Raw genomic sequence first — 21845 nt, forward strand, 5'->3', positions numbered from 1 at the left:
TTGATTGATTGATTGATTGATTGATTGATGGATTGATTGATTGAGTGATTGGTTGATTGATTGATTGATTGATTGATTGATTGATTGATTGATTGATTGATTGATTGATTGATTGGGCCATTCTTCCATACATCCTCACAGTTACATATAGACACTATACCAGCACAATTGCAATGCAATGTTATAGGATTGTAATTCATATTTGCAAGCAGCTACTGTATTATATGTATGTACGTGAAAATCATTGTTGTAATTGTCTACAAATGTGTAATTTCTAATGATTTTGAGCCATGTAATTATTAAAGTGTCATCAGTATCTTGGGGTTTGTGCCCCCTGCCAATGAGTCTGCCTTCCACCTCAGCACCTCTTCATGAAAAGTCTCTGCCTAGAGTTGCACAACAGGCAAAAGTGCATAAATAATGGGTTATTTGCTCTTGTCATAGAAACCAAAAACAATTTCATATCTGTTCAGCCTTTCTTTCTATAACATCAATGAAATAAAAGGCACCAGACATATTATGCAAACCTTGAATCAAGCAGTAAAGTAGTAGTACTACTTTAGTAGGGATGAACACAGGGGTGGACCCAGGATTTTTAGAAGGGGGGTCTAAAGGTAGGAGTCACTGCACAGTGTGCGAAGGACGAGCATTCTAGGGGGTCTGGGGGCATACCCCCCCAGAAAAATTTTGAAAATTCAACCCTCTGAGATTCAATCTGACACAAATTTATGGCCTGGAATGAGTACACATTAAAGATCCATATATCATACTTATGTACTTAGATTGAATGACTTAATTATGTTATTGTTATGTACAGTGTATTTTATTATAGGTAGCTACAGCCTAGTAGATTACTACTACATATGTCAATTGAATATATTAGCTGTTCTGAATTGTCCTCATGCAGGTAAATTACAACAGAAGTTTCCTTGGCTGTCGAGTGGTGAACTTCTTGACTACTTCATCAGCCTCAACTGGAATTTGATGATTATACTGCATCATTGCTAGCCATTTAGTCTTTCTTGTGTCATAGTACTCCTTAAAGAAATTTTGATTAATCGGAGCATACTGATGGATCTTTCACACTCACAACTAGTGACTGGAACAGTGGCAGCCAACGTCAACAACGTATAAATGTTAGGATACAAATCCTTGTCAAGCTGTTTTAATGCCTTCTCAGGTGTGTTTAAGGCTTCTGCATCAGCTTTACATGTTTCTGATGACCAGTAGTTTTTTCATAACTCTAATTCTGCAGAAAAATCCTTAGACAGAGGTAATTATCTTCATAAAACTATATTAAATCATCAAAATCTGTATTCTTGGTCTTTGTGAGGTTTTTATTAGTTCTGATGGTAGAAGTTGAGCAAACTGTAACAAAAATTGAGATGATGCCTCTGTAAACTGAACATTTAGTTCACTGACCAGGTGATCAAGCATAGGAATTGTTGTGCACTTATAATACTCACTAGGACTATCGGATGGAAGGTTTTGCCTGTTTTGTTGTCTGTTAGTAACTCTTGGTACCGATTCTTCATTTCTGACACTCTGACATAATACTGTAACTTCATTGTATATTTGCAAATGAAATCTCTCCACATCACACCTTTGCTTAACCAAAGTAGATTTCACATTCTGAATCTTTTTGTGAGCCCGAATTGCATCAGCATAGCGACCTTGAAGCTTCACGGATAGCCCTTTGATGTATGACAGCACATTATGTGTAGCCACCAAAGCTATGACAAATTAAAATCTGAACACTGTAAAAACAGTGACTGAGCATCTGATCTGGTTTCAGCATTCCGTTCTGCTGGAGAACTGTTGGCTATTTCCTCCAAGCAGCATACAATTGGCATAAATAAATCCACAAAACTTTCAAAAGCCTCATATCGCTCAATCCAGTGAGTACGACACATCTCCTTTATCTTCCTATGCTTTTCATTGGCAAACAGATTGTCAATACACTTCTCCATAGCCAACTGCCTTTTTGGAGAATTGCTAAAGAATCGTGATACTTTATCAGCTGACTGCATCGTATTTCTGATTTCTCTGATAGTGCAAGATTTGACCACACAGAGATTTAGTCTGTGTGAAGCACAGTGAGTGTACAATGCTTTAGGATATTTTGTGGTTATACAAGCAGCTGCATCTATAGATTTTCCAGCCATAGTTCCAGCTCCATCGTATGCTTGACCGTGAAGAAATTGCAACTGCAATTGCCATTTTTCTAGTTGTGAAAGCATTTCATCAGCAATTGCTTGTCCAGTAACCCCCAAGACACATTTATAAAATCCCATGAACACTTCTGTTGGAGATCCTTCATCAACATAACGGATGGTAGTTGATAGCTGCTCATCATTGGCCACATCTGTAGCTTCATCTGCTAGGACAGAAAAACAACATGCGTGATGAATTTTCTCTAAAATTTTGTTACGAATTAGGTCACCACAAATTGCAATGAGATTGTTTTGAATAGTTTTACTGGTGTATATAGTATTGCCAGCAGCAGATTCAAGATGATTTGAAATAACTTTATCACCAGCCTGTACACGAAACTTGAGCAAACCAAGAAAATTACCATGATTGTTGTTTGGGTTTTCTTCAACAGAAGATCTATCATCACAGTGACCACGAAAAGCAAGATTTCGATGAGCTTTGTTTCCTTTAGAATTTTCAAGGCCATAAAAATGTATCCCTAATAGCTCTGAGGCTTTTTTTAAGTTAGTGAAGGGCCTGGTTACAAAAACACCAAGTTCCTTCACAGTTGGCTCGGTCTTACCAAATAGAACACAATACTTACAGTATCCTCCACTTTGTGACTCAGAATATACCAAGCCATGATTTTTCTCTAGTCATCTGTGTTGAAAATGTCGATGAATCTTGTTAATCACATGACTGGGAAATTTGTAGTTGATAGAAGGAACATAATGCCTTTTCAACAGAAAATATTTTTGTTGATCTGTGAGATTGATTCGAGATTTTAATTGTGCAATCTTTCCAAAATCCCCACTACCTATTGCATCCTGAATAGCTAATTGAGTCTGATCATTACCAGCACTAGCAGACTGTCAGGCATCACAAGTGGTAAGATCGCTGCTGTTAGCAATCTCTGACTGAGTGGACCGTAATAGATGACTGGTGGTGTCAACTACAACGTCATCATTACTAGTAATGCGTAAACTAGTGTTATGCTCCTCTAGGTCATTTTCTGACTCTCTGTCCGAATTGCTCTCCTCACTCAGTACAATGGCCTGATCACTGATCATCTTGCTGTGAAGATCCCTCTTCTGAATCCAACACAATCACATCATCATCAGAAACTGCTCTTTCATTAGCCTTGTCATCAACAGTACTAGTGCTGTGACAATACAAAGTATAATGCATAACTATACTGTAAGTTTTAAATTACCTAGCTAGCTACATTGCACTACAATTATAGTTACAATTAGCTTTATGATACGCGATGATACGTTAAAATTAATTTTACGGATTATCTAGCAACTCAGAAGCCTTAAAATTATAATTAGTGATGAAGCCACACAGTAGCTCAGCTGGCGTGCAGCTGCATGTCAGCCTCATTGCGTTGTAACTAACCTTGTACACGTGGACGTTGTATTTGGAAAATAACAGTGCAAATTGGCTTTCTTGTCACTGGAAATGTCTCAGAAATCTGTCCACAAACGTTGCTAGCCTCATCACTACTCCTGCAATGCTTTGCAGCCATATCGCGCATGAGTAATAGCCAACGCTTTATTTATTATCATCATGCACTTGTTAGTAAGCGCCTATAAAAATATATCCTGAAGGGAGGGTCTCCAGACCCCAAAGATCCCCCCCCCCCCTCCCCCTGTATCCGCCCCTGGAACAGCACTTTCCAAAATGCTGCCATTAAAAATCATCATAGAAATATCATGCACAACAAAGTCTTAGTGAACCAAGCATCAAGGAGCATGGTCACTATTCCTTATTTTTACTGTGTTATTATTATAAATACAGCTAAAGCAATAAGGAGATGTAGTTGTTGTGTTCAAGTAAATGAATTGTTAAGAGGTGTGGTTTCCATTAATTAACCGAGATCATTAATGGGGGATTGAACCTATCATGAAGTACCGAGTTTTTACAGTACCATAAATGCTTTAAATAACTTTGTGGCAATCTAAATATGCTACTCAAGGAAACTGTTGGTACGGAAACTTAATGCCTCAATATTGTTTTGGAAGACAATATCCAGCCTGACTGAAAATAAAAGGAAAGACAAGGCACAGAGGGTACACACTCAGCAGATTTCTAAAAAGGCACATGCCACTGGTGAGTTTGTTATTGTGACATAAAATGGTGGTTGTATGCTGCTTTATTTGGCCTCCAGTCTTGCGAATGTGGTCAGGCTGGCTGGCTGGCAGGCAGGCAGATGAAAATTCAAATTTGGACATGTAACCGGACACCTGCAAGTGATTTCTTTTCTTTTTTTTAATGCTGTATAAGGTGATTTTCAAATAGTAAGATGTTTCTAGGATGATTTTTAAAAGTGGAATTTTAGGCAGTACACATCATTTTAGGGGCAATCCCTTCTTATTCAGTACTACTGTACTGTTTGATAATTTTTAATTGCACTAATACTAATTACTTTAGCCATTTTGTTTAATTTTCAGCAATGTATGGTCTTCCATGGCACAATGTTACACATAGAGAGCATGTTCAATTATTTATAAACAATTCTTTCAATTCAACTCAGTGGCGGATGCAGGGGGGTTGCAATGGTTTCAGCTGAAACCCCCTCTGAAAATAGCGCTCGCCCCAAATTTATTGATGACTTATTGTGTGGGTAATAAAATCACCGCGAGTTATATATAGTGACTTTTTACTGGGGAAATTTCATACTTTTGCCTTTGAAATTACAATTATGGAGTTCAACAGCAGGTTGTGACCTTTTTTTTATTTTTATTTTGGTCTTCGACTTGCAGCTAGGCTGAAGTTGAGTGGAATCTGAAACCCCCTGTAGATCCGCCACCGCAACTGCATGGGATCTAGTGTGAAAATTATGGGCAGTTCTCATTTAATTCTGTAATTTCTGACAAATGAAGCCTTACCCCCAAGTCTAGGACTTTGCGAACTACTTTTAGTCCAGTACTAAAGTATCAGAAAACCACATAAAGCCATTCCCAATTGCTAAAGGTAGCTCAATTTGAGTTTGGCTCTTTGATGCAGTGTTCATTCATTTATTGTTATCATTTAGTTCAGTAATCGTGCAATGAAAGCCTAAGTTTCTAAACTGTAATGAAATCAACAGTACACAAATATTGTAATATATTGTACTTTGCGTGGGAGGATCAAAGCGATTCCGCATATCGTATTGTCCATACAGTACTAATCAGCTGCATAATTGTACTGTATGAGTCATACAGAACAGTTATGCAGCTAATTGGGCAAATACAGTACAGTTGTGCACTTATAATTGGGCAAATACAGCACACTTGGGCAAATACAGTACAGTTCTGTGGAGAATTTATTTAAGGAATGTTACATAAACAACACACTGTAAATCGCTAAAACCAGCCAAACTAATCCTACGAGTTTGTTCTACAGCTAGGAATAGATTGTATAGACACTTACTGATCATCTGATCATGAAGCTTTTTAAACACGACTCCAAGACAGCACGATTGATCACGTACCTGACATTGTATATCGCTAAAACTAACCAGATTAATCCTATTAGTTCATTCTACGACCAGAAATAGATTAGTTAAACACTTACTGATATCCTGATCACCGAAAATCGCAGTGGTTTGAGTACTAGAGAAAATCGCTCCGGGCCAGATGACCAGGAAGTACAATGTAACACTTAGAGCACTGCCTATGCTTGCGTGTATGAAAAATATAGCACTTAGGGGTTGTCTCAACTGTATTTGGCTTCGCCTCGTGCTGTATTAGCCTCTCAACACGCCCCCTCATACTCTATTTCCATACACACACATGGAGGTGCTTTAACTATAACATAAATTTCTATAAGTAAATGTATTGCATACACTTTGCTATTGTCTTTTGTTAGTATAATGAAGAAGCTCATTGGAATAACAGTAACTTTGATGATACTTCTTAATACTGAGGCATATCCAAGTGGAGCACCAAGTTTTGCTTGCAGCAGTTTAGAACCTCTACATAGCTCTAATCAAGCTTCTGGTCCTTCTCCATACAAAGTGGATGTGTCTACAATTGGTGCTTATGTCCCAGGCCAAAGTTATGTCAGTAAGTAATTTCACATATACAATCAACTCAAAAACAGCAAAGCTGTGAAAAATAGTGAGGCCTTTATAATTTATAAGGTTGGGTGAAAGAAGTTGTTAAATCAAAGATGGCGACCAAGAAATGGCTGCAATAATGTTAACGAAAATATATTGTGCATTTATTTTCTGTGCAATTTATTTTCATTAGCATCATTGCAGCCATTTCTTGGCTACCACCTTTGATTTTGCACCCAAGCTTATAAGGACTGCACCATTTTTTTCACAGCTTAGCTGCTTTGTGTGAATTTCACTTTTTTTTGTACCTTATAAGGCCCCAAAAACCAGTCTATATGGCTGACTTTGGATTTATTATTACTCACATTTCTTCTTCTTATCTATACAGATATAATGATGATTACTGAAGACAGACTTGTAAATGTTTAATCTAATCAAAAACAGCTAAGCTGTAAAAAAAGGTGCGGCCCCCAAAAAGGCCATGGTGAAAAAAGATGTGAAATCCAAGGTGGCGGCCAAGAAATGGCTGTGATGGTAGGTTAATGGTTACATTTTAATAACAACAATTCAGGTGAATTTGGTGCCAAGACCAAGCGGCACCAAATTCACCTGAATTGTCGTTATTAAAATTTTTACCATTAACCTACCATCACAGCCATTTCTTGGCCGCCACCTTGGATTTCACATCTTTTTTCACCATGGCATTTTTGGGGGCCACACCTTTTTTTACAGCTTGGCTGTTTTTGATTAGATATCACTTCTTTTTGTATTTGTATACTGCAAAGTCGGCCTATGGCTGCCTTTGGAACTTTTTTAACTCATGTGTTTTTTTCTTTACCACAGCAAGAAGAAAAGAACTTAAAGAAGATTTTTAATACTTCAATTATTTTTGATTTTATTAGTAATTATACAAATTATATACATATATTTATTACATGCCAATTATTCCCCACAGGATATTTTTGCAGCTGATCTCTCTACTGGGTGACTTGAAATGTAGCTGAACTATCTACAGGATGGTTTCTTTGAAGCTTAACTCTCTACAAGGTGACCTCTTCTAGCTGATCTCTCTACAGGGCGATTTGTTTCTAGCTGAACTCTCTACAGGTGATTTGTTTGCAGCTGAGCTCTTTACAGAATGGTTTCTTTGTAGCTGAACTCTCTGCAAGGTAACTTATTCTAACTGATCTATCTACAGGGCAATTTGTTTGTGGCTGAATTTTCTACAGGGTGATTTCTTTGTAGCTGAACTCTCTACATGGTAGTTTCTTTGTAGCTGAACTCTCTACAAGGTGATTTCTTCTAGCTGATTTCTACAGGGAGATTTGCTTGTAGCTGAACTCTCTACAGGTGATTTGTTTGCAGCTGAACTCACTACGTGATGATTTCTTTGTGGCTGAACTCTCTACAAGGTAACTTCTTCTAGCTGAACTCTCTACATGGTGGTTTCTTTGTAGCTGAACTTTCTACAAGGTGACTTCTTCTAGCTGATCTTACTACAGGGTGATTTGTTTGCAGCAGAACTATCTACAAGGTAACTCTTCTTCTAGCAGATCTCTATACAGGGTGATTTGTTGTAGTTGAACTATCTATGAGGTAACTTCGTCTAGTTGATCTCTCTACAGGGTGATTTGTTTGTAGCTGAATTCTGTACAGGTGATTTGTTTGCAGCTGAGCTCTTTACAGAATGATTTCTTTGTAGCTGAACTCTCTACAAGGTAACTTCTTCTAGCTGAACTTTCTACAGGGCGATTTGTTTATAGCTGAATTTTCTACAGGATGACTTGTTTGCAGCTGAACTCTCTATATGGTGGTTTCTTTGTAGCTGAGATCTCTACAAGGTGAATTCTTCTAGTTGATCTTTCTACAGGGTGATTTGTTTGTAACTGAATTTTCTACAGTGTGACTTGTTTGCAGCTGAACTCTCTAAATGGTGGTTTCTTTGTAGCTGAAATCTCTACAATGTGAATTCTTCTAGCTGATCTTTATACAGGGTGATTTGTTTGTAGCTGAAGTTTCTACAAGGAAACTTCTTCTAACTGATCTCTGTACAGGGTGAATTGTTTGTAGCTGAACTGTCTACAAGGTAACTTCTTCTAGCTGATCTCTTTACAGGGTGATTTGTGTGCAGATGAATTCTGTACAGGTGATTTGTTTGCAGCTGAGCTCTTTACAGAATGGTTTCTTTGTAGCTGAACTCTCTACAAGGTAACTTCTTCTAGCTAATCTTTCTACTGGGTGATTTGCTTGTAGCTGAATTTTCTACAGGGTGGTTTCTTTGTAGCTGAAATCTCTACAAGGTGAATTATTCTAGCTGATCTTTCTACAGAGATATTTGTTTGTAGCTTAACTCTCTACAGGGTGATTTGTTTCTAGCTGATCTCTCTACAGGGTGATTTGCTTGTAGCTGAACTCTCTACAGGTGATTTGTTTGTAGCCGATCTCTCTACAGGTTGATTTGTTTTAGCTGAACTCTCTACAGGGTGATTTGTTTGTAGCTGAATTCCTTACATTGTGTCTAGTTTCTAGCTGATGTCTCTACACGGTGATTTTTTTGTAGCTGAACTCTCTACAGGGTGATTTGTTTCTAGCTAATCTCTCTACAGGTTGATTTGTTTGTAGCTGACCTCTCTTCCGGGTGATTTGTTTGTAGCTGACCTCTCTTCAGGGTGATTTGTTTCTAGCTGATCGCTCTACAGGGTGATTTGCTTGTAGTTGAACTCCTTACATTGTGTCTAGTTTCTATCTGATCTCTCTACAGGGTGATTTGTTTGTAGCTGATCTCTCTACAGGGTGATTTGTTTGTAGCTGATCTCTCTACAAGTTGATTTGTGTGCAACTGATCTCTCTGCAGGTTGATGTGTTTGTAGCCAATCTCTCTACAGGGTAATTTGTTGAACTCTCTATAAGGTGATTTGTTTGTAGCTGATCTCCCTGCAGGTCGATTTGTTTTAGCTGAACTCTCTACAGGGTGATTTACTTGTAGCTGAACTCCTCACATTGTGTCTAGTTTCTAGCTTATCTCTCTACAGGTTATTTGTGTGTAACTGATCTCTCTACAAGCTGATTTGTTTGTAGCTGATCTCTCTGCAGATTGATTTGTTTATAGCTGATCTCTCTACAAGTTGATTTGTTTGTTGCTGATTGCTCTAAAGGTTGATTTGTTTGTAGCTGAACTCTGCAAAGTGTTATGTTTGTAGCTGATCTCTCTACAGGATAATTTGTTTGTAGCTGATCTCTCTCCACAGTGACTTCTGTGTAGCTGAATTCTCTAGAGAGTGACTTAATTGTAGGTGAAGTCTCTACAGGGTGCATGACTTGTTTATAGCTGAACTCTCTTCAGTGTGACTGGTAATGTTCTGAATCTCTACAGTGATATATTTGTAGCTTAACTCTCCACAGCATGACTTGCTTCTTGCTGAACTTTCTATAAGATTAACTGTTTGCAGCTGAACTCCCTACAGAATAACTTGCAATGTAATAGAATTCTTTAATGAAGCCAAATAAAATAGCTGAATGCTCTATTAGGGTGACTGTTCTATTAGAGTATCTCGATCTCGCATTTGCTACACGGATTTGGCTTTCGAATCATAACTCAGTGGTTTGTAATCAAATTCTTCTATACTACTGCAAGGACTTTCTATGAAGATTATTCCAGCTATACACCAATTTTCAGCTCATTGCTCTAAGCGGTTTGCCTAGTAGGCGTAAAAACTAATACTTTTTTATTCATAAAAATCAATCGCATAATTGTGACACAGGTTGGGTTTTGTATCATATCTCCGTGGGCTTTATGTCGATTCCTTTCAAACCACCAAAAGGCACTCCTACGATGGTTACTCCATCTACATAGCAATTTTCATCTCATTCCATGAAGCGGTTTACCCTGTAGGCGTGACAACAAATCGATCTTGTTTTACGCGAATAATCGGTCATAACTCCTGAACCATTCATCGGATTTGCACCAAAGTTGATGCTAGGATTCACCTTTGGACTCCCTTTCTGTGTGCCAAATTGCAAGGTGATAGGAGTACGCATTTGAATTTTATAGCAATTTTTGCAAGTGTGCGAAAAGACGAAGAAGAAAAAAACAAAGAAAAAAAATAGAAACTTTGGCAGCTCGTATCTCGGAAATGGCTGGAGCGATCTCCTTTAAATTTGGAATGTAGACTCCTCTGGTTGGCGTGCAACTCTGTAGCAAATTCGGATAAGGGATCACCGAGATACAAAAGTGTGAAAATGACATTTTCTTTCTTCCTGTAGATATATTCACGGTGTGGGGCGCCAGCTTCTTGGGCCACACAACACACTACCGTGTGTCTTGATATTGCATGTTTCATTTAATATTATCATAATACTCTAATGGAGTGCACATATTTTTGAGGACTTCTAATAGAACACACATAGAATCTTCTAAAACAACCTAGAATTTCAATTGGTAGATCTATGAAATTACAAATGTTTACCAGTAAGTTAGAATATTCATTAATTAAGGTAACAGCCAAGATAGTAGTGGTTCAGTGGTTAATTAAAGACGTGGATATTAAGTATGGAGATCCCTGGCTCAAATCCCAATTTTTTTGTGCACCACGATGACTGCATTATTATAGTATCTCAATCCCACAATTTTACACTTGTTTAGTTTTGCTTTATAACTCTGTAGCTAGTTGTAACTCCATTGATTATTAAACCATCCAAAGGTGCTGCTACAATGATTAGCCTATGTGCATACCGATTTTCAAGTTATTACCATGCTTGGTTTGCCCTGTAGCTAAGAGCAAAGTTTGATCTTTTCAATGAAAATAAATGTTCACAACTCTATGGATATTTTGGGACCCAAACTGGTTTTATCACCTATTCAAAAGTATTGAGAAATCCCAGATTTAAGTGTTTAGTGTGTTGTAGCTCGCCAATGGTTGAAGTTATGTGTATCAAATTTTCACATGTTTTACACCAATTTCTTACCTTCCAGAGTATCCACTGTACAAGTAGCCAATAGTGCCATTTTAGACAGCTTTAAGCCAAGGTTGACTGTATCAGGTAAGCTCCAAAAGGGGTGGGTGGTGGAGCCTGGAAGGAGGGCAAGAGGCTGCTTTAAAAATTGAAGAGGGCCAAGTTATGGACCATTCAGATTTCAAAAGTGGCTTAAATGAAAGGAAATTTACAACATAAGTCTTTATTCCACACCACAGGTCTTTATTCCACACCACAGATCTGTACAGCTACATAAATCCATCCTCAGGCTGACCAGAACTCCAGTGAGACTCACACTGCACATGGGCTTGGGAAAAGCAGCCAGCAGGAGCAGACCACTCAAGTCTGATTTTGATTGTGAAAATAGAACGTTTATTCATGTAGTTTTGTTTCTTGATAAATCAAATCTGCTGACATGGGCGATAAGACCAGTGTTCCCAGATCCAGTCATATATATCAGATTCATAACAAATGTAAATCACCTATTTGTGCCAAAATCCGTGGCAATGGAGTTATATGTTTGCCTTGATTTTTGCAAAGTGTGCAAAAAGAATTCAAAGCCCCTTCTAGACCCCCTATCACTTGAGAAGAAAAAATCAAAAAATTTGAACATTCATATCTCGCAAATGAGTGGTATGAATTTAATCAAATTTTCTGTGCAGCATACCCTACCTGACAGATAGCTAAAATACAAAAATTGCGTGTTTTGCAGGAGAGACCATGGAGCTGTGCATGCATGAAAAAAGCTGATTTCTTTCTTTTTGTCAATACACCCACATACTGGCTTTCTTGGCCTCACAACACACTACCATGTGTCTTGATTGATATAGAAGGGTGTTCTACAGTTAGTTACATCATTTTCAAACAGAAGTAGGGAATCCCCAAAAATGATGCGCATCATCTAAAATGTTACCTTTAAAATCATCCTAGAGTCATCTTACATGACAAAGTTACCTTTTAGAATAATATTAGTCCATCTAACATCAATTACAGGATTAAAAACAAGAAAATACTTATGTAGAGGAACCGGACATATAATATTATTTTAAATTGCCTAAACTTGAATTTTTGCCTGCCTGCCTGCCTGCCTGCCTGCCTGTCTGCCTGCCTGCCTGCCTGCCTGCCTGCCTGCCTGCCTGCCTGCCTGCCTGCCTGCCTGCCTGCCTGCCTGCCTGCCTGCCTGCCTGCCTGCCTGCCTGCCTGCCTGCCTGCCTGCCTGCCTGCCTGCCAGCCTGCCTGCCTGCCTGCCTGCCTGCCTGCCTGCCTGCCTGCCTGGAGGCCAAAATAAACAGAGTACAACACTATTGTATGCCACAATAACAAACTCACCAGTAGCATGTGCCTTTTGGGGTTCTGACGAATGTGTGCCCCTGCACCTTGTCTTTCCTTTTGTCTTCTGGTCGTCATCTTCTTCATGCAACAAAACCATATTGGGATGTTAATTTTCCATATCAACACTTTCCTTGAGCAGCATAGTAGATGCTGCAAAATTATTCAAATTTTCAAAGCACTCACACTACTGTACAAGGCATTGGACACCCAGTAGATACCTGTAACTTTCAAAACCATGCCCATTTACAGTCTAGGTTGACTATTAACAGTCAAGCAAAGAGACCACGTGTCTACTTACTGACCACACACCCTTACTATTCTAGCTGTATAATAGTGAAATAAGGAATAGTGGCCACACCCCTTAGTGGGCAACATGCTGACTCAAGATATTATAATACAGTAGTCATCCTAATAGAACAGTCACGTGTGTAAAGCTGTCAAAAAACTGAACAAACTACCTTATAGTGGGTTTTTATCGCAAGAACTTTAATCTTGCATTTTGGGCACTTTGCAATATTAAAATTCGCGACACATTTTATCACGTGGGCTTGCTGATTGTTGGTAACAGCTCTATCAGTTGCTCGTTCCCCTACAAAACACGTGTTCTTCACCAAACATCACTGAACATGGCTGCCTTACTCGTTTCCTGGTAAACTTCAGGCACCTGCATCAATTCATCATGGATACAAGCACAGATACAAAGAAAAACATGGCTAACACGACAAAATTTCATAGCTTTCCATCCTAATAATATATTTGTGCGAGGAATTTAATGTCACAAATTTGTCACCTCACAAGATTAAGTGTCACATGATTTTATTTTCACAAGCAAATTTGTCCATGAGAAAAACCTGCTATACGGTAGTGTATTTAAAAAAAAAACACTTAAAAATGAAGTAGGAATCCAAGCAATAAAAAGTAGTGAAACAAGAGATGAATGATGGTATTAAAGCATAGTAAATACCTACTTCAGCATTGAATAAAATAATTGCTATAGCATGCCAATGTAGGGATTTTCTCACAGAGCTATTCTGTAATACCATTATTCATCTCTTCTTTCACTGTATACTTTTTATCACTTAAATCCTTACTTCGTTAATAACTAATAACAAAGTTATGGTTAATGATTGGAGTAAATTTCTGTATGAATTTAGAATATACAGCCCTACTTGTCATCTACAGTATATATGCACTGAGAAAACCTAGCAAGTTGGTTATTAATTGATAAACACGATGTTATAATTTGAATCATTCATGTAGTTCTACTTCAAAGTACAAGCAGTGTCAATTTTAAAGGATTTCTGATTCAAGCTAGATCATGTGCAGATAATACTCCAGTGGGAAGCTTTAGTAAGCCTTCTATTGGAAGTGCGTATAAACAGCTTTGCTCTGGCAATGTAAGTGTTTATCTGTATTGCATATTAGAGTACATAAAATGTAGCTAACAGCATTGTGAAACAAATATTATGATTATTATGCATTCAAGATACGTACAACAGTTCCATTTTGCTATGTATACTAGTATTGGCTCCATGGAGTGTCAGAAAACAGACTTAGCATCAGTAATTACCTTCTCCTTAAGATTTGCCAACTGAAGATGGCCTTCTATACATAAAGCCCATTCAATTTTATAGGCAGAATTCTATTTAGGTAATGTGTTAAATAGGGAAAGGGCTGTGAAAATACTAAAGCAGTCTAGAACAACCAAATACATGTTTAATAGGGTATAAACTTTTTCCTATTAGCTAATTCTCTCATGATGTGGTATTATAACCACACCTAAAGTACGACAAAAGGTCGAGATATTCTACTATTCCACCAAGCAGATTAGAACTTAAGAGAATACTGTATACTATTGCAATTATTAGCAACACATTAACACTTCAAATTCTTACAGACTGGTGCAACTCATACAAGCAATTCAGAAAGGTCAAGTGTCACAGTTCAGTGGACAGCACCACCTGCAAACACTGGTGCTATCAGGTTTTGGTATGTAAGTATATGTGCTTTGTATGGTGATTTGGTTGTCAATAAATCCACACAAAAACAGCCAAGCTGTGAAAAAGGGTGTGGCCTTCAATAGCCTGGGTGAAAAGTTGTGAAATCAAAGGTGCAATGATGGGTAAAGCTAATAAATCTTAATAATGATTTTTGGCTGCTTTATTAGCATTATTGGCTGCCAGCCACCTTGATTTTGCAACTTTTTTCACCCAGATTATTGAAGGCCACACTCTTTTTCACAGCTTGGCTGTTTTTTTGGGTGTGGATTTCATTTTTGTTGTCTATATGACTGCAAAGCCAGCCTATATATTATAACTGGGTTTATTTTACCCACATTTCTTCTTACAACAGAAGACAGAAGTTATAATTGTTTTATTTGATTTTTTGGTTATATCATATATGTACAATCTTTTTGAGGGATGTAATTTTCATGGATTTCATGGTTGTTTAGCTGTCCACGAATTTTTCATCCTTGAAATTTAATAATTGTCACGACTATCCCTATGCTTAATAACAGCTAGATAGCATGAATAAAAATTGAGCAATCCACAAAAATAAAACCACTGAAATTTGTCAATCCATGAAAATTACATAGCTCAAAAATTTGCACATATGTAATACTCTTAAGGGTGCTCGCGGCTATTTGAAGCCATACAACATGCAATTTTTGTATTGTTGCTTATACTCACATGATGTATAAAATGAATCCATATGCTACTTGCGTTGGAAGTGCTTCTCTTTATCTTCAACACAAACCAAACAGAATTCTTCTAGCCTATACCATTTTATAACAATGCGTAGTTCTTTATGAAGTGCTTAAATCGAAACTAGTCCTCCATTTATCACAGTAGCGCACTGGAAACCACGTTGAACAAACTTCAGATTATAACTCACAGCTCTATGTTTAGTATTAGTACACAGCGTACATAGAACTTAAGTTAGTACTAAAAGTGTGCTACACCATTCAAAACCTCATGTTCTCGGTGCCGTAACTCATGAAGCCATAATGCTACGGACAAAATCTAAACATAGACCTCTGGAGAATTTATCAGCGAATCTCCCCACAAAATTTGAAGCCTTCATGGCTATCACTCAAAAACTAGTTTTATTTTTAGTAAACATGTGCAAAGATTGCATGCGCCCAACATTATTGATACAATAACCACACAAATTCCTATTGACCGCAATCACCAACTTTTCAAAATAACATGTCATAAACGCTGTTCTAAACACAAAAAGCTGTGTTTTCTCTTCTTCACACACAGGAACAGCTTCTTGCTCCGCCTGGAGTCTCCAAGTCGCTCTTGGATAGGTTACACTAGGCACGCCATCAGCAGCTTGTAACGCCTTGTGATTCCAGCTGGTAACATTGTCCCCTACATAAGCAGCTTACAATTACAATACTAACTGCCAGCATACCCTGTCACTCGAGAAAACAAGGCACAAACGCATGTCACCTACAAGCGAAAAGTGCGTTCACACTTGTTGCCTTAAATAACACTTACTTTTAAATTAATTCATGTTAGTGTAACTGTTGATCCATCAGACAATCATTTGCTAACACTTCAGTGACAATTCTGAAGCGAAAAAACATGCTATTCTTCCTCGTGTTCTCTGGCGCAAAACATGTCCGCTTAACACTGATACTACGATACTACAAGTATGCGTAGTAATGCCAATTATGATGCAATAGCCACATGTGGTTTCTGGGCTGGCACTTAAACGGCTTCAAATATCAGCGAGCACCCTTAATTGAATGAATAATTTTATAGAATGTTCTAGAACAATCTAGAATTTCCATTGGTAGATGTATGAACTACTATTAAGTAGATTTTAGTTACAGTTATAAAGTAAAACTTAAGTGAGGTGATCAGCTGTGATAGCAGTGGTTCAGTGGTTAAGGATGTGAGTGTTCAGCATGGAGATCCCTGACCAAGTTCAAGTAAAGTGTTTTACCCCATGGTGACTGTTCTATTTTGTATCTCGACCCCATGATGTACAGTTGCTTTTAACTGTGTAGTTGTAATATGTTTGTTTTCAAAGCATCTGCTATGATGGCTAGCCTATGTACTACATGATTTAAACATGAGCAAAAACTTAAGAATGGCATGGCTTATGGAATTTAAAATGACAAGATTTTCACAGAAATGTTGGACCTGCATGCAAACAAGCGCAAATTAACAGTACAACAAAATACAAAGGACTAAACCAACACAAAAGCACTACAAGATGAAGTGTGTCAATGAAATGTAATTCATACCATTAAGTTCCTTGTACTGGGTGTACATAGTGGTTATTGTTTATTTATAAAAACTACTATTTTATACAATGCTACTGCAATTTTATCCACTGTGCTAATAATCTTTGTTACTGCTTCACTGTCATTCAATTGCAAAGAAACACAGTAGTGTGTTGTGTGACTCAAAAAGCCAGCATGGGTTACTAACATATGGAACACTACTTTTACACATATGTAGCTCCTTCTTCTAATAAATAATTTACAGCGGAATTGCCACTAGGCATGGCAGACCAACCACATTTCAGCAAAATTGTCCTTGACATTCCCAAAATATGAGTGACCAAGGTTTCAGTTTTTTTCTTTGTTTATATCTTCTTCTTTTTTACACTTTGAAAACACAAATGCATTACCTGATCTGCTGAAATTTAGCACAAATAAAACAGCTTATAATTATGCAAACACCACTACTAATTTTCATGACAATCTGAAGTTCACTGACCAATCATTCATGTTTAAAAGCTTGGTTTGTTATCACACCTGTAGGGTGAATCACTTCAATGCATATCAGGTTTAAAACTAGTCTATAGATAGAGTAACCATTGCAGAAGTATTTATTGGTGGTTTTAAGTAGATTGGAATAGTAGCCATTGAGGTACAAAGCAAAACCAAGCACTTGTAACATGCTCATGATCACATTTCATGGATTAAAAAACTACTTGTTGATAAGGCTAACCACTTAAAGAAATGAGCTAAATATTGGTATGTGGATAGATTAATAGTACATTAGCCTTTCAGTGGAAAATTGAACATGTGTAGAAAGTACATGATCAAGAGTCACCAAAATTACATAAGAAAGTTGTTAATACAATTACAGTTGTAAAGAAAAACACATTACAGTGTACTTAAAACATATGAACGTCCTTTCTGTTGTTCCTGTAGAAAAGAAAAAAAAAGATAGTTTAAAATGTTTTAACAACATGTTTCTGAATCCCTGCTATATACACAGGCTTGTAGTAGCCTTCTTTGCAGGTCTCTAGTGGGAAAGTGACTAATAGTAATATGAAGTGATATCTATGTCAAAACAGCCAACTGTGAAAAATGGTGTGCCCTCGTCGAAAGTGGCAGCTAAGAAATAGCTGCAATGGTGTAAATTTCATTCAAAAGATAACGATGTTAGCATTGTTGCAGCCAATTTTAGCTGCCACCACAATTGATTTCAGAACTTCTTTCACCCTGATTCACAGCTTTCCTAGACATTGTAGTGATAAAAGTTGCATACCTTTACAGGTACACATTTGTGGAGGTCAATTCAGGGAGCAACAGCAGATATTGGGCCAATGAGATGTCAGATTGCATAAAGGAAGGTTGGTGACACGATATTTCGTGACAGGTTGAAGCTGCTAATACAGTTTCTGAATAGTCAACTAAATATGTACATTCATAGAGAGGGTTTTTTTTGAGGTGTCAGCATATTATTTACTTAAAATTAAATATTTAGTTTGGCAGCACTAATGAATGGTAGAAAATAGTGTGTTACAGTAGATAAACATTTGTATATTTCTTAGTATATCAGAACAGATATAAAAGCACACACATCATTCCTTTGCCCAGTAATCATACAGTCATGCAATGGTAGGGACCATAAAGAGAAGGACTTTTCTGCACATAAGCATCACATTCAACCACCCTCATTTTTTTCACAAAGCCCAAACGTGCCTTTAGTGCAACCCGATTAAATGCCTCCAACAAACTAAATTTTTTACAATCTGAATAATTGACTAACTAACTGACTGAAATCTTCAGCAAGCATAGCTTGACTATATGGTCAATGCTATGTATGGCTTGATATCTTCACTGTTTGACATTGCTTAGGTCTACAATGTGCCTTTTTTGCATACCACAACAGTTACAGTGCATGCAACCATCTTACCTTTGTTCTAATTTGTGTCACATAATTTCTTTATTCACTACCACATAGATGTTGATTTACTAGTAGAGAGTGTCATGCCTTCTATCATGAAAATAGTCCATAATGAGTGGATTGAATGTAGAGGCACTTTATGTGCTATTTTTTTGTTCTTATTTCCAACACTCTATAATGGGTGGAACATAGCTGGAAACAAAGCAGAGGGCTACTTCACTTTTCACTACAGAAAATATGTGTGATGAGCATTCTACTCAGCCATGGTGACTATAAGTGTGAAAGTCTCCATTACTACTATAACAATAGTTACCATGCTTCTTATAATGGTGACCAAATATAGTTACACATACAGAGTTTATCAAATTAACATGCTGTGTTGGTTTAAATTGATAATTGCGGCACAAGTCAAAATTAATGTTGGATGAAAACCTACAGATAGAGACAATTCATGAATCAAGGATTCTGGCACCCCACACCCAAACTTCTTACATAAAATTTAAAAGTGTAGGAATAAGTGCATGTTATTTACCAGCCTACTTTAGCGATATAGCTATGAGGCAACCATTTAGTAAAGATAGACCATGCTCCAACAGTGCAGTCAGACATGCTAATATACAGTACAGTTCACGGGTAATGTCGCATGTACACACACAACATGCGTGAGGTGCGTTCGAGTGACCCACGTGGATACAGCAAGGCTACAGTAATGCTCCATGATAACAAACTTCACTCTAGAGCATCATGCAAGGCGAGATATAACAGGACTCACCTAATGATCAACCGAAGTTTCAGCTCTATAAGCCAAAAACTTTCGAAGTTACAGTGCTAAAAAGTGGCAACAGCAAAAATTGCTTTGTACAGCGATAATAAGCTACAGGTGCTTAATAAAATGATCATAACTTATGAATGCAGTCCTCTACCAAGACACAAGTTGGACCATCGGATTCTCCATGAACAAGCGAATCCATTGCTGGGTAAGTTTTGTCTTCCGGGCTTTTCCTACGACCAGGGTGAACCGGCGAAGGCGAAAATGTGATAAGTAAAGTTACAGTGAACCGCTCGTCCAATGCAAGGCAGACTAATGCTCATATCTTCCGTCTCCTTAGGCGTACTGACACGAAACAAAGATATTGGAACTCCTCTTGCTGTGGGGATCACGATGCTACCAAGGTTTTTGGTATTATCACTTTACTTCATTGTGAAACAAGCGTTTTAAAATTTACGGAATTTTTTGTAAACATTCCACCCATTGCGTCCTGTAAACATTCCACCCATTGCGTCCTGCAAATTAATCCTGCATTTATTGCATTCTACTGGCTGTAAAATTATAGCTACTGTAGCTACTGTAGGCTTGCACAAACATGGGATTCTTGCAGATCCGGTCACAGTTACTAAACTCAGTGGCGAGTGTTCTCATGCATGGCGAGCTTCTGCGTGACTAGTGTTTATCCACGTAATGTTCCACAGGTCTTGTACAGTACATTGCAAAAGAATGATCTTGCGAGAAGACACGAGCATTACTCGCATGTGTATACTCGCGACGTTACCTTTGAGCTGTACTGTAACAGTCATACTACCACTGACTCCAATAGAGCAGCAAGGTGTGCCTTATCTACAAAATTTTTCCTTGTAAATTTCACTTAATCATATAACAACACTCTCACATACACTTCAAAGAAGGTTTATAAATTCTAATAAGAAATTAGAGGAATTTTTATGCATTTCAAAATTGAAATAATAGACACCAATGATAATGGTAATTAAGTATGTACGTATGTACTATTCAGCATAACAAGTAAAGGATACTCTTACGTACCTTTCAGATGTAGATGAATGTAACTCTAATCCTTGTCAAAATGGAGGTACCTGCTCTGATGGAATTGACTCATTTACCTGTGACTGTGAGGATGGTTATACTGGAGAGTTATGCGAAGTTGATATAGATGACTGTGACCCTAATCCTTGCCAGAATGGAGGTACCTGCTCTGATGGAATTGACTCATTTACCTGTGACTGTGAGAATGGTTATACCGGAGAATTATGCGATGTTGATATAGATGACTGTGACCCTAATCCTTGCCAGAATGGAGCAATCTGTACTGACAGAATTAACTCATTTACTTGTGACTGTGAGGATGGTTATACCGGAGCACGATGTGAAATAAGTTAGTGATGACTGTTTGATTGATATTTCCTATCTTGTATAGTTCTGTATTCAACTAAAACGTAATGATGGTGGTGAAATGTGCAGTTTCTTATAATCAAAAAGAGAATGCCTATATTCATATATATATATATATATATATATATATATATATCCCAAAAAGCCAGAGGGAAATGTCAAAAGTGTAATGGTGTTGGTTAAGAAATGATTGGTGTTGGCATCACTTTAGCCATTCTTAGCTGCCACCTTTGATTTCCCAACATATTACCCTAGCTTTTATTTGGCACCCTTTTCACAGTTTGGGCTAATGGAAGCTGTATGAAAAAAGGGCCATAATTTTATCACAAGTGTTATATACTGTTCAGAGAGTAATAATGAAGAAGAAAGGAAGTAGAGGTAAACTAGTAAAGAATGTTTCTTTAAGAGGATTCGCATTGTTCGTACAAACTTTTGGTGGCAAAGCTAATTGTAGTTTTAGTATGGTATGCTAAATGGTGAGTAGAGCACTTCTGCATCAGTTACTAGTGAGTAAGACCTATGTATTTGTGCCAGATTGTGTAATATACATAGGTGTAGTAACCAGTCATGTAAAGAAATGGCTTCTGTTGCTGTAACAAATATTACAGGCAATGTTTCACAACTTCACGGATGACAATTATTATTGTTAATAGCTCAGCTGTACTAAAAGCTATCTAGTCTTCTGTGTTACTGGTCACTAACTAGTAGTCTGTACTTGTTGCAATAGTGGCTTAATCCATGTTCTGTTTATCACAAGTTGATGCCAAATAGTTAATTCAAAGACGTTGGTATCTGGACAATACATGGAATGTCTGAATAAGCTTCTATTTATCTGGTCAAATTGTCCAGATAAAAGTGAGCCAGTAAAGGTACTGCGAGCAATGGCTGCGGAAGCATGTGGTAGTGAAGAAAACGGTGGAGAAACGGATGTCTGAAAATCATTTAAAAAGGCAGGCAG

At 37.6% G+C, this 21845-nt stretch overlaps 2 protein-coding genes across 2 annotated transcripts in view; one reads left to right on the forward strand and one right to left on the reverse strand.

Annotated features, from left to right (window-relative positions):
* The window catches only part of LOC136240851 (neurogenic locus notch homolog protein 1-like), a 32336-nt gene that overhangs the window by 1649 nt on the left and 8842 nt on the right, over positions 1-21845 (forward strand). The window contains exons 2-6 of the mRNA XM_066031911.1: positions 6046-6242; positions 13802-13938; positions 14439-14530; positions 18069-18145; positions 20529-20870. Of these exons, the coding sequence (XP_065887983.1) occupies positions 6050-6242; positions 13802-13938; positions 14439-14530; positions 18069-18145; positions 20529-20870 (841 nt within the window). The 5' untranslated portion in view covers positions 6046-6049. The remainder of the gene's footprint in view (positions 1-6045; positions 6243-13801; positions 13939-14438; positions 14531-18068; positions 18146-20528; positions 20871-21845) is intronic.
* Positions 1297-3721, reverse strand: LOC136239829 (52 kDa repressor of the inhibitor of the protein kinase-like). Its single transcript, XM_066030579.1, has 5 exons — positions 3592-3721; positions 3351-3355; positions 3153-3284; positions 1757-2771; positions 1297-1694 (listed from the first exon to the last, which is right to left on the reverse strand). Exons 1-5 carry the CDS (start codon positions 3719-3721, stop codon positions 1297-1299), a joined length of 1680 nt encoding a protein of 559 aa, XP_065886651.1.

This window comes from Dysidea avara, chromosome 12 (assembly GCF_963678975.1).
Source record: "Dysidea avara chromosome 12, odDysAvar1.4, whole genome shotgun sequence".
Classification (NCBI taxonomy): domain Eukaryota; kingdom Metazoa; phylum Porifera; class Demospongiae; order Dictyoceratida; family Dysideidae; genus Dysidea; species Dysidea avara.

Excerpts from the sequence above, each read along its gene's own strand:
- LOC136239829 (XM_066030579.1), bottom strand. The coding sequence starts at position 3,721 with ATGGCTGCAAAGCATTGCAGGAGTAGTGATGAGGCTAGCAACGTTTGT. Across the intron at positions 2,772-3,152 it reads GCATTACTAGTAATGATGAC|ACCGAGCCAACTGTGAAGGA; the intron begins GTTGTAGTTGAC and ends CTATTTGGTAAG. Across the intron at positions 1,695-1,756 it reads TCAGTCACTGTTTTTACAGT|GGCTATCCGTGAAGCTTCAA; the intron begins GTTCAGATTTTA and ends CATACATCAAAG.